This window comes from Thermobia domestica, chromosome 14 (assembly GCF_964235325.1).
Source record: "Thermobia domestica chromosome 14, izTheDome1.hap1.1, whole genome shotgun sequence".
NCBI lineage: Eukaryota > Metazoa > Arthropoda > Insecta > Zygentoma > Lepismatidae > Thermobia > Thermobia domestica.
Genome location: NC_137467.1, coordinates 95,619,334 through 95,633,331, shown reverse-complemented (window position 1 = coordinate 95,633,331; position 13,998 = coordinate 95,619,334). Strand labels below are relative to the sequence as shown.

Here is a 13,998-nt window from a genome sequence, read left to right as displayed (position 1 = left end):
ATGGCCAAAATAGAGAATTTAATAGCAATAACATTAGAGCATCAACAGTTGGGTTATAACGGATGAACAATTGCAATTAAGACATACATTGTATTATGGAATTCCACATAATTTAATTTGAAGAATAGTCTTTGAACAATACAATGACTGTAATAGAGGTATTTATAAACCGAAATTACAAAACACTATAAAATACTCGTGTCAGCTTTACTTTGCTTTATGATTTATTTTTCTTTGAGAAGAATTCCGAAACGAACTTTTTCAATAACAATGCAGTTTAATGTATTCACTTTGCTGTCAGTAATGCTATTTATTATTACGAAACTTTCCGTGCTAAGAAGTATTTACTTTGCAGATTTTGGCTGTTGATATGGACAAAGGAGAAAATGGAGAAGTGCGGTATGAGTTGATAAAAGGTCATGGAGAATTGTTTAAAGTATGCAGAAAGTCGGGAGAAGTGACCTTAAAACAAAGTTTGGAAGGCCATAATCGTGAATACGAACTTATAATAGCAGCGTATGATGGAGGTTTGTTTCATTTTTTATATAACACATATGAAAATCTAAAGCATTAGTTTAACTTCTTCTGAATACGATTGTATTTGTGATTGCCAGGAAAACTCGACTCACATTTCAAATTTGATTAACCAAATACAAACAGTATGTGTAGGAAATAATTAGATGGGTTATGATGAAACAACAGTGAAAATTAAACAGTGTATGCTTATTTCTGTTGATAGTTTTTTATTAATGCTTATGATGAAAATAGCACCGAAAGAAGGTGTATTTTTCTTCATTTTATTTTCTTTCTTTACAAAGTAATACAATAGATTAACGCAAAGTTTTTTTTTCTTTTTCTTTATTCTTTTTTCATGAAGAAACTGATATCAATTAACTTTTTGTAATATTTAATTAACTTATTTTCTCAATAATATTGAAACAAAGTTTAGGAGGATTTTTCTTTTTTTCTTTTTCTTATTTTAAGAGAAAAGGTGTATAGTACAGTATACATGCATAGATTAGTAATAATAATTAAAAAAAAAAAAAAAAAAAAAAAAACATGTATGCTTCAGAGATATATGATTCTGGAAGACTGTTGTCAGAAGATCAATTTTGGTGAGAAATAATTCGAGAATATTATGAAGTTAGATTATTCGACGTGATATAGAAATAAGAAAGTCATTTCTTTTACTCAAGAATACCAGTATCGCAGTTCTCAGGAGTTTGTGCAAGGTATTACTCAAATGTAGTTTGAATGTTGGTGACAATTCCACAGCAAAATGAGCATGAGGAAGTTTTTGCGCAGCTAAGTGTATTTGTAGTTACATGTAACATTAAAAAATGTTTATAATTATAGCATCATACTCTTATCATGAAAATTTGATTAATTGTTACTGTTTATAGAGCTCCCTCGTGGCTAAGCGGTTAGCGTTCGATTGCTCGCAGGAGCTAATGTGGTTCGAATCCGTTCAGTATCAGACATATGATATGGTCGCCGTCTCATATAGCCTCGCTGCGGAAAAGGGACGCTAAACTGAAAGTCAAATCATATCAAGTTACTGTTTATTTACTTCAAATACTTTCGAATTATCCTAAGCGTTTAGGTATTGGGATAGAAAACTGTAAAGTAATTTGCAAGGTAATACTTGCAACAAAGCGTTTCTGTCTGTATTGATCGACATGGTTCGTTAAACTTTTTATTTTGCATCGTAGAAGAATATACAGTAAATTGGAGAATAAATAATGTTTCTCTCAGAATTCTGAGAAGTGTGTTTTTATCGTTGCAAACAGCAATAAGATTATAATGGTATTCCTAAAGATAACATTCACTTGTAGACAAAGTGAATATATGCACTTTGTCTACAAGATAGTTATAAACCCAAAGTTTTTTTTTTTTTTTCTACTGTGGAAATGAAATTAGTAAGTAAGTGTTACATAAGAAATATATCACTATAAATAAAAGTGATTGTTTTATGGAAATCCTTACACATTATTTCCAGTTCCATTGTTATATTAGTAATGTCTCAATTACTGTCACCCTACGAAACTTTGAATTTTGAAATTTTAAAAATATTGTAAACAGTATAATCTCTTACTAACCTATCGTCTAGACGTGAATTCTTTTATATAAATTTGAAACATCATTATAGTACTCCGTATCAACTTTGTTGTTCAAATTTAATTTTTTTTTTTCAGGAATAACTCCGTGCGCTACTGAAGTTCCTGTACATATAAAGGTGATTGATAAATCTATGCCTAAATTTGATAAACAGTTTTATTCAGATCGAATTCCTGAGGATATTGAGCTTCACTCTCCGCTTACCGTTAGTGTTCAAGCAGAATCTCCTCTGGGAAGGAAACTCATTTACAGCATTGTTAAAGGAAACGATTTCGAAGAATTTGCATTGGACTTCAATACTGGTAAGAAATTTTCTTCCATTTTTTTTTTTCGATTATACTGCCATCTTCCCATCTTTCTTTCCCATATCTTTCCTTGTCTTTTTACTGTATTTGTACGTCGTTTACGTGAGAGTGTACTGTAGCATGGAAAGTAGTTTTAATTCTGCCTAGAATTTGAGTGCGAGTGATGACGTCAGTAGTTGTGATTGTTCGGTTTTTGTACTACTACTACTACTATATACTATTAGTAGTTTTGATACTTTTTATATAACATAACTTTTAAATTTGGTATTGGGATTTCTATTTCCTTACTAGCACTGTTTTATCAAAGTAGAAAGCTTAATATTAGATGAAAGTTGACAAAATAGAATTTGTAAGCTACTTATATTAAAATACTGCATCAACACTGGTTATGCTACATGAAAACTATATTTCTGTGGAAGATGTATGGGGACTGATCGAACTTGAATGGAGAATTGTAGCTTGCGAACTTGAATGGAGAATATGATCACTGAAATTTTAAATTCTTAAATAACCATTATAATTCATAAATACATATGCATTGTGCATATATACTGCAAAGACTTCAGCTATGTGAATTACCAAAATCAGTAAAGGACTGTACGTTTAAATAATGTATTTAAAATCCATATTTCAGAACTAGGCAAAATACATATTATAATGTATGCATACATACGAAGTGTGGTCTTAATATAATTTTAATTTTAGGGTAGACATTTTCGTACTTGTTGATATGTAGAAGTTAACTACAATTGGATAACTATATCTCTTGTTTGACATAGCTGGTACGTCAATTAAGGTTTTAATGCATCCAACATAGTGAAACTGTTAGGAATCTATCTGAATGAAGGTCTCTCCGAACACATGTCTTTCGTATTCGATAGCGCTAGAGAGACTATATTAGATTCTGTAATAGTCAAGAATCCGTATCAATAATAGCACATTCCGGAAAGAGGTTAAAAGAAATAATAATAAAAAATGAAGTTCTTATTATAGAATCTTATCATTTTATAAAACAAACAAACAAACAAACAAACAAAAAAAAAAAGAATTGACTAAAGGAACTGTGAGAAAGCTTTTGTTATATTATCCTAATCTAATTGATTTTTTTTTTTTAATTCTTGAAAGATTTTTCTTACTTTGATTATCATAATTTAAGTGACATAGATGACATTTTTAATCTTGTGAGCACTTCCTCAGTTTCATTATTCCCATTTGAACTATTTGTTAATAGTCCAGTAAAATATAAATTTATGTTATATGATTAGGTTGCTTCGTGTAAGTTATTTCCAAGGTAAGTTTCAGGAAGATGTCAATCTTACGTTAAAAGAAAAATATACAGCTAGAGTACTTGTAGGAAAGTTAGGAGGAAATAGTGATTCAGCATTAGCTTTATTAGTTAGAAGGAAAGATCATGAAAATTACTGGAATAGGTAATATAATAGAAAAACTGGTAAATATTTTCCTATGCGTATAATGTTAATGTATGTACAGTTGATTATCAGAATAATAGAAACACCTGAAAAAAGTGCAGCGTACCAGATAAATATCGCGTTGGACCATCTTTCGCCCAGAACAGCTCTAATGCTACGTGGAATGGAATCATAGAGCTCGTGAAAGATAGCAAGTGGAATATTACAATATTCTGCATGCAATGGTGCATCAGTCAGTTCCGTGAGAGAAGATGGGAACGGAATTCTGCGCCGGATTCATGTCTCCAAAATTGACTGCAAATGTGCAATTATGTTCAGGTCTGGCGATTGAGTGAGCCAGGAGAGATGTTCAGCTTGTTCCTCATACAGCGCCGCGACAGCTCCATCTGTATGGATGTTCATATTATCACCCTGGAATATTGCATCGTTGCTCGGAAACGTCTAGACCGTAAGATGCACAGGGTCCTTTAAAATGGCGACATAATGGCCAGTGATGCGAACGGTAAATGTTAGCTCAGGATCCACTGAAAATAAGTATATTGTTGCCCACAGCATCACAGTGCCGCCGCCAAGTTTCACGGTTGGGCGGAGACATGGTTGCGCTTCTTCGGGCGTCCGCCACACAAATACGAGCTATGGTTTGAAATAAGGTGAACGATGACTCATCCGATTGTATCACGTGTTACCAAACATCAGTGGTCCATGTTACATATTTTGGGTACCATTGACGTCATGCTAAAATGTTATAGTCCCTAATCAGCGGTTTCACCCCAGCACTCCGATCCTGTATGTCCATATCATGCAACTCGATGGCGGGCTATGATTGTAGACACAGGCTGTGAGAGATGGTGCTTGAGTTCGTTCGTCACTTGCATCGCAACGACACGAAGATTCTGAGTGACAGGCCGCTTTAGTGCTCTGTGGGACATGTTACTATGGGTTTTCTTCCGACCACTGTTCTATTCGCCGATGTAGTTTTGATGTGAGTTTTGTAGGTCATCATTACCTGGACACTGTTCTTCGCGACAGACGCAGCACGCTTGCCACTTTCGTCACGCTCACTCCACAGATCGAGCGTCAACAATTTGTCCTCTTTGGAAATCAGGGAAGTTGCGCTTTTCACACATCGTCGTCTGCTCACTTCAGTACTTAGTATGTAGTTTGTCTTAACACCACGCCACTTGACTGTTAGCAACCCAGACAGGTGACATGTTCCAACACCAGGTGTTTCCATTATTGTGATAACTAATTGTATATTGCCATGCGTATTCTTGCATTATTGGCAGATCACTGCCTCTTAAATTTGAGTGTGTTCATGCTCTACGGTTCCTGCTATCTTTATCATCGAGGCAAAATTATCTTTTCCAATATTACTCATCAATTCCAGTGTTTTTCTTTTCTCTCTCGTGTTCCTTTCTCCTTGTGGCAAGTCTCTCAAAATATATATATATTCCCAAACCTCGTTTCTCTTTCTCAATTTATTCAATATTTATTATGTAATCTATGATATCTTAGCTGCTGTTTGCGATACATTACTAATTTTCCTAGGGCTTGATACATAGAAAATTTAATATATCTTCACCCCGTTTAATACATGTGTCCATTTTTTCCTAATTTCAATATTTTTTCTTTGAATTTTCGTATTATGAATTACTCATTTCCTCATTTTTGAACTCATTGGTTTTATCTCCTACATTTCTTTGAGCTGTATTTTTCAGTTGGACATCCAATGGAACCAGCATAACTATGATCTGAGAGATTTCGGTTTAGACAAGAATATTTGCGTTTTTAAACTGTTCGTTTTTTTTTTTTTTTTTTTTTTTTAATAGCATAATGTAGTCTATTTATGTTTCCATTTGTCTATTGGATTCTAATACAGGGTGTCCAATATACAATGCAACCCGGAGTTTGGGATAGTAGAACTTTTGAACGGGAAGCGGTATACAAATAGTGGTTATACCAAAATGAAGCCTTGTTCATGCATATATTTTTAAACTAGGAAGCAACAATTGAAGTACACTAGAAACCACACAGTGTTGCCAGATGTAACCGAAGGTGTAACTCAATTTTTTTTTACAAGTCATGTAAATTGATTCATAACTCATACGTATGGATGTTGTTGTTAATTTTCAGTTTGTATAGTTGAAGTAGCTTGGAAACTATGAAATGGAAAAAAGAATTTTTCATTTCCACCGATAACTAATCGGATGAGGCCTCTTTAAGGGGTTACTAGGAAAAACGTGGTTTTCTTAAATTAACATTCTGATTTGGCAACAGTGCTGATGTTTCAATGCATCAAAAAGTGTGTTAAGGATCTGTCTACATTATGCAATTCCTGAAAACAATGTAAAAGAAACTTTGAAATTATCGTGATAAAACTTTTACTTACATGCACCCGTCAATACTGCTATTCATTAAATCAAAACTGGGACACTTACAGAATCTGCCGTAGAACTGACAATTCAGTTCGTAATAAATAGCAATTATGCCGGGTGCATGTAAGTAAAAGTTTTATCACGATAATTTCAAAGTTACTTTTTCATTGTTTTCAGGAATTGCATAATGTAGACAGATCCTTAACACACTTTTTGATGCACTGAAACATCAGCACTGTTGCCAATTCAGAATATTAATTTATGAAAACCACGTTTTTCCTAGTAACCTCTTAAAGAGGCCTCATCCGATTAGTTATCGGTGGAAATGAAAAATCCTTTTTTCCATTTCATAATTTCCAAGCTACTTCAACTATACAAACTGAAAATTAACGACAGAACATCCATACGTATGAGTTATGAGTCAATTTACGTGACTTGTAAAAAAAAATTGAGTTACACCTTCGGTTACATCTGGCAACGATGTGTAGTTCCTAGTGTACTTCAATCGTTGCTTCCTAGTTTAAAAATATATGCATGAAAAAGGCTTCATTTTGGTATAACCACTATTTGTGTACCGCTTCCCATTCAAAAGTTCTACTACCCTAAACTCCGGATTGCATTATATATTGGACACCCTGTATTATATGTACTTTCTACATGCTGATTGAACAAAGTGTTTCCAATTACGAGTGTGTTCTGTCTTCAAAATTGACCAGTTCTTCTTCTCTCAGATTTATTTTGTCTAAGCCATATCCTCCACTAAATTATTTTTCCATGTCTTCTTTAAGACTTCTGAATTTTCCTTCCTGTAAGTCTCATGTTTATTCTTCTTTTGTTCTTTTCCTCCAGCTGTCGTTCCCACATTGTTACTTTCTTCTATGATAATCTCTCAAGACATTCCCGTCCCGGAGATATGAATCACTGGAGTCTTCTGCTTTGTGGAAGACTATTGCTTCTTACCGTTTTGAGAAACTAATGGAAAATAGAATGGTAGTTTCCCGTTACTTTCAAGCTCTGAGCGTTAAAGCCGTTGAAATAACTTTGATCATACTTGCAGCTGATGCTAGATTACCGTACCAATCTTTGAGATTTCTACCATCTTTCTGGAAGAACTGCTTCTTTTTCCAGGGACATTCTGTGTCTGATTACTCCATTGAGACCAATTCGGCATGGATTTATCCTTTCCATCCGATAATAATAGAAATTTTTACAGATTTTTTTTTTTATATATATATAATCTGTACAAATAAGTAAACAAGAGAAATTTAACAAAATGATCTTGATTATAGCAGGTTTTCGTGGTTTTAAAGTAAGCTAGCTATTAATCAGGTGAAGTTCTGATGAATCAGAATATAGAGTATCATGAAACAAGAGTACCTTCACGTATTTATTCCTGTGTACTTTTTTTATTTTCTTTCTTGTGTTCTCAGTTTACGTTGATCTTTGACATTGGATTCGGCATTCGGATACCAGCTGTAAACAGCCTGTCGTAAATGATCGAAATAACACGTTTCAATTCAAATATTCTGAGGAGTGCATGAAGTTCGTGAAGTTTAAATTCAAATCTATTAGTAATTTTCCTAAATTGTTTTGCTTTATTCTTTTCGTCTCGTCTTCTTTGTGCTAGAATTTCAAGTCGATTTTAGCATATTTTATAGATTTTTCCAAGGTGTATCCTACTACTTTTAGAGCGTCTTGCAGAATGAATAAGTACAAACTCTATTAGTTAAAGTCACCATTGCATCCTCAACTTTTTAACGTTACTGCCATTTTTACTTTCTCTTAAAGTCCTTCAGTTGGTATAGAGAGAGATGCTATTATTTACTAGTTTTCTCCAAAATGTAATAATTTTAAGTACTAGTTAATAAGAACGTTTGAACGAAATAAACTATCAGCTCACAGTTAATGATAAACCAGTCAAGTTAAATTTGTATTGCAATTCAGTGGTAACATATTCCTTTATTTATGGGAATAAACAATAAAGCATAACCAGTTCAGGACAGTTTTTAAACATATTATTTTAGCATAATATAACTAGTGATAACCACTTATTATCTTAGAATTAAAATTAACCTAATTTTGATGTAGAAATGAGTAATTTTGTATTAAAATTCACTGGAGTGAAAAAGTGAGGTGCTAAATAAATGGAAAATACATTTATGCTATTTACCTGGTCATTTCTAAAATCTATGAGCAACTTTTATACAATAGCTGTGACATGATTATGATTTCTGTGTTGAAATACATCTAATAAAACAGTAAGTCAAGGTTAGAACAAGAATAGGAAAATGCTTCCGCTGTTAATAATGGTGTGGATCTCGATAAAGAGTCTGAGCTTTAGGTTGCTGTCTTATATTAACAAACCTGGTGTCAGTAAAGTCACGAGGGACGCTTTCCAGTTCGAGATATAATGCCATTTGATGTAACTAACCAATAGAATGTGTTAATTACAATGAGCTGATTATTTAACCCCCAATGCAAGTAATTGAACTGGTGTTCGACTTCAGAGTTATTTCAACAAAGTTTTCAGAATTCATGAGAAACACAACCTACACACTCCAAATTACAGGGAAAATGTATACATAAATTGGGCGCAAATATAATACAAATTGAATCCATATCTCTTTAAAACTTTGGTGTCAATCATGAGTGTATTTCTTTTGATAGTAATAATACTTGAGTCCATTTAGAGTTTTTGTATCTATTTTTTGCATAATTTCGTCGAATTTGGCCGAAATCTCCAAAACTTTTCAAGACGAATAGTCGAGTCGTGAGTTTATTTACAATATTGCGAATGATATATGCAATGATCGTGGCGCCACCTTTTGTTAGTATATTCGCTAGAAATTTTGAGTACATTAATCAGTTTTGCATATTTTTTATTTGAGTTTAAGGTATGGTATTCTCTGTTACGTCGAGAATATGAGATGCATTTCGCATCAATTTTGACAACTATGGTTTAAATTATCAGCTTATTGTAATTAACGTAATCAGTACTATTGGTTGGATAAGTTAAAATGACCATATTTAATTTCGAACTTGAAAAAACCCGTCGTCAGTTGTGCGCAACTTACCGAGGAAGATAACCATGAGTGATGCTACAAGAGTAATGAAACTACTAATGACCTCTCTGTCAAGATTGCTATGGTGTTACAATAAAATTTTCCTTGAAGGATATTTATATTCGGTTTTGTCTTTGATACTTTGAAAACGCCTTCTGTGATATATGTAACTTGAACTTGACTAGCTTTTTATGCTATCGTAGTTTCAAACTCCACAATTAATGCACAACACTAGAATGTGAAGAAGAAGAAAGAGGAAAAAAAAAAAAACAGAAGACTAAAACCTCTGTTTAACATATCAACTTATGTCAAACACATATCACTTCACTTTGACATTCCAGTTATATATTTTTTATTTACTATTAACAGAGTATATTTATTGACAACCACAGCGAATTCGTTCGTAGTTTTCTTCCTAAACATAGTGGGTAAATATAACTGATTTATTTGAGTGAAGTTAAATATGTTTGATTTTTCAACTATTAACGTTCTGGTGAAGGAAGTAATTTGGTTTTTAAGAGCCAATAACTTATATAGGGAAAAAGTAAGCATGTCTAGATTTTTCTCAGATCACTATATTTAGTATACGCACCGACATTTGTTACTGATGACTGATATTTTATATCTCCCTTCACAGCCCCCGACAGTAACAATGGTCCTTGTGAGTATATACAATTTTTATATGTATGTTATTATGTGTGTTTACGTATGCGTGTTTTTTTAGTTTGCATGCAATGCATGAAAGATGTGTCTCTGTGATAACTAAACAAATATATTTAGACAATATTACGCTAATACAATTAACATTGATTAAATGCGTTGCATGTTGGTTTGCTTTGCAAGATTACGTAGATTAGATTAGTATTACGTTAGTTTTTGTAGCTTTCCGCAGAAATGTATATAGGCATTTCTTTCATTATTCTCCAAATTTTCTTTTCTTTTGCTTCTAGCCTTCTCCTGTTATGGTACACTAGTTTATACACTTCATTTTACCCGGAAGTTTATGCGTTTAGTTATTTTTATACCAGTGTAAATATATATATTTTAAATTTATGTCTATCTTCTATTATTTTGGGAAGTAAGGTGAACAATAAAAGAATTAGTATGTTAGTGCCTGGCAGAATTATCAAATGCTATTAAGAATGAAGCCTGTTTAAGTTGGTGGAATAAATATTCTGGCAGATGACACTAAATATTTTTTCTTCTTAAAACACATTATTTTTCAGTATATATGAAAATCTTATGTGTAGAAAACTACTTATATGTGTTGGATTGGAGGAGATATGTCACTCATTCTATAACTTAAGGAACCTTGTGATTAAAATGTAGAAACAGAAGCCTGCTAATGAATCCTAGCCAGTGTCATTCTAATACAATCAGAATTATTATTAGTACTCTATTTCCTTAGATCTTTGTCTTTCTTTCATTACTATCTTCTTGGCCTGTCTAAGCATCTTTTCCTAGAAGTTTTCTAGGTGACACTTTATGCATTACGAGCATATTTTCTATTCTATTGAGATCCCCCCGCCGGTTATAGACACTGGTCATTGACGCATATTGTGGAAGTCTGCTTTATTTGCTTTCTCCATTCATCATGTAATCATCTTTTCTTTCCCATTTTTTCCTCCATCTTCCCGTCTTCCTAATCCGTCAAGATTTCCATCCGTGTAAGTAACCGTCTAACCTTAATGTCTATACAATTTAAAAGCAATGCTTTACTTTTATTATTTCTTCACTTCATATTGGTAAAGATCAAAGCTTTTATTCGGAGTAGTAACATGCACGATAAATGATTAATGTGTTTATTTGGTATTTAAATGGTACAAAATACAAATTAGTACTTTATAGATAACTATGCAAATGGATAACTTGCAATATTTAGAAAGTCGATCATACTGGAAAAATGGAGGTTCCGTTGCGTAGACCTCCTGTTATATGGTGTTGATTTCGTATAAATTTTAGATCAACATGAGGATTCAGAATCGATATTGGAAATTTGTTCTGAGAGTGGCGTATGATCTTTTATTAAAAATCAGTGCTTTTCTTCCTTCTTTCATTTTGCATAATTAAATTTTTATTTGTCAAATAGATACTTGTGGTTTGATTACTTACGACTTATCTTACACCACTCTTAACAGCCAATCATCAAATAAGTAATTTACCGTTCTTAATGTAAATAATATTTCTACAGTAAATAGTACTATACCATATTTATATATTTTACGCTCTTGTTTTAAATAATTTCATCTCTGAATCTATTAAGAATCTCACACTGTTATATCTAATTTTATTTGCTCTGAATAAGCAATACTACCACTCATCAAAATATTCAGATTTCCTTTTGAAACATACTATTTATTGTGCCAAATAATTTAGGGAATGCATATATGTATGTAATCTCTCGCAGAATCTTAATAGGAATTTGAAGTAATAATAGTAATAATTTAGGTACAAAATTCCATTAAATGCAAGAGTCATCCAGCGAAAAAGGAACATTTTGATGTGAAACAAACGATAAATGATGTATGCTTATGATACATAATTCTTATTATGAAACCAAGACGCCTCAGTCTGTCAGGCACGCTTCTAATAGTTCACAGTCAGGCTAATAAGTTTCCTACATGATGCCAAGAGATATTACTAGCGTTCCAAGTAGTTCGGAGATGAGTCGAATGCTCGGGGGAAACAACTGGTACTTATAGTGCAAGAACTACATACCTTACTGTATTTTTAGACATATTCGCCACACACATTTAAATACTTGTTATACCGTTGTAAAAGTTTTTCCATATCGTAAACGTATTCTGTTGCTTCTGTATTCAAAGCGTGTTTTGAATTCACCAGTAGTGAAAAAATGTTTTTGGAAGAAATAATCTTTCAACTTTCGGAACAATTGGATATAAAAACCTTGTCTCACTCCGCATTTCACAATTGGTGGGATTCTCAGTGTTCACATGTGTTCAGGGTTCAGAACTCGATATCGTTCATGTTTATATCTGCACCGTCTTGCTGTTTGACTCAAACTGGAAGATCAAAGGTGGAGTATTCTGTTTGCTACAATCGAATGTTCTTTCCAGAGAGCACTTTCTAACTGTTGATGAACTCAAAATCGTAATTCATAATTGATTACATTGGCGTTTTATACTATACACGTAGTCATATGAAAGAAAAGGTAGATAGTTCGTTTCAGAAGACCCAAGTAATACAGAGATTAATTAAAATCAATATATTGATAAATGCAGACATGAAGAACGAAAATACTATATATAGTATCTATGAAATTTTGGATTTATATATATTATAAAGGCGGAAACTGAGGTTAGTTATTTTTATAAGATTATAGAAGTACATTCTGTTAAAAATCACGAATCAGAGTACTTTGGTGCAACAGTAAGGCTATCATGTCTTGTATAATGAATATTCAGTGTGATATTCTACGCGCGTATGTTTCGTAATAATTGGATATATGATATAGTAATAAAAATAATAATCTATATGCCAATGAAATAGAATGTGCTGACAAGGTAACGTGATTTTTCAGAAAAAATAAACAACGAAAATTAAAATGTAAAACCTGTCTTTATTCTTTGGACGTATTTCCCAACACATTTAAATGTCGATACAGTACAAGAACAGTTTCTTTATGTTCTATTAATTCCTATTTTAATTTTAAAAGCTTCGAAGTTTTTATCCATATGTATGGTATTTATTGCGTAGTTGCATGTTAATTGTAAATTATCAACGGTAAGTTTCCTTTTGCAAATTTCTGTTACTATAATTATTGTATTAATGAAAAGTAATTACTTCACAAAAAGAAACCAGTCTTGACGGATATAACCAGTTGTTAGTGAAACAGTTATAATAAGTGCCTTTTTTGTCAGAAGTTGAAGAAAACATTTGATTATGGGCAATTTTTATAGTCATGAGCAGCGTAAAGTCATCAAATTTCTTAAAGGGTGAAACGTGATCTGATAATCGTTAAAATATCTATTTGAATGCCTTTGCTTTATACTAAATAATGATTATTTGGTAAAAACACGATCATATTGCTGTAAAACCAGAACTTTAATACCTTTATTTGTTTCTGTTTTAGGTGTCATCTATGTTGTAGATGAGTTGGACTATGAGCTCAAGAAGCAATACAAGTTAACGATTCGAGCAACAGACAGTGTATCTGGGGTTTATGCTGAAGTCATTGTAAGTGTTTTGGTAGAAGATGTAAACGATTGTCCTCCCGAATTTAGCCAGGATGCATACAATGTTTCAGTTTCTGAAGCAGCGCCGTTTGGAACTTCCATTCTCCAAGTTCATACAAGAGACAACGACACAGGTAGACAAATACTTTGCTGTATGAATGTTTGTGTAGACTACCTAAACATACAAATTATTGAATGTGTAACCTCAACTAATAAAAAATAATTTTTAATTTTCATAACTACGGCACAGATTTTTATGCACAAAAAACCTGAAAATATACACCAAAAGTTACAAAATGTGCACTATATATAAAATAATATACGCTTAAGAAACAATTTATCCCTTTCAGATTCACTTGTTTACGGTGTTCATTGTGCACAGAACGAATTTCTGCAGCACACTACTATGAGCTTTTCAAGATTTTCTCATGTCAAATGTCGTCTGTTATCTGTTAAAATAAGTTTATGGATAGAAAATGATCTTTCAATATCAATTGACGTGATTGAACAAT

General features: G+C 32.5%; 1 protein-coding gene across 3 annotated transcripts in view; it reads left to right on the top strand.

Moving 5' to 3' along the window:
* Window positions 1-13,998, top strand: part of LOC145670270 (fat-like cadherin-related tumor suppressor homolog) — a 113,466-nt gene that overhangs the window by 20,631 nt on the left and 78,837 nt on the right. For 2 of the 3 annotated variants that reach the window (XR_014128249.1, XM_081738696.1), the window contains exons 11-14: window positions 356-527; window positions 2,196-2,420; window positions 9,928-9,951; window positions 13,384-13,620. Coding sequence is in view for 2 of the 3 variants with exons in the window: in XM_081738696.1 (XP_081594822.1) it covers window positions 356-527; window positions 2,196-2,420; window positions 9,928-9,951; window positions 13,384-13,620 (658 nt within the window). In the remaining variant the exon portion in view is untranslated. The remainder of the gene's footprint in view (window positions 1-355; window positions 528-2,195; window positions 2,421-9,927; window positions 9,952-13,383; window positions 13,621-13,998) is intronic. The other variant, XM_081738697.1, reaches the window with a different exon arrangement.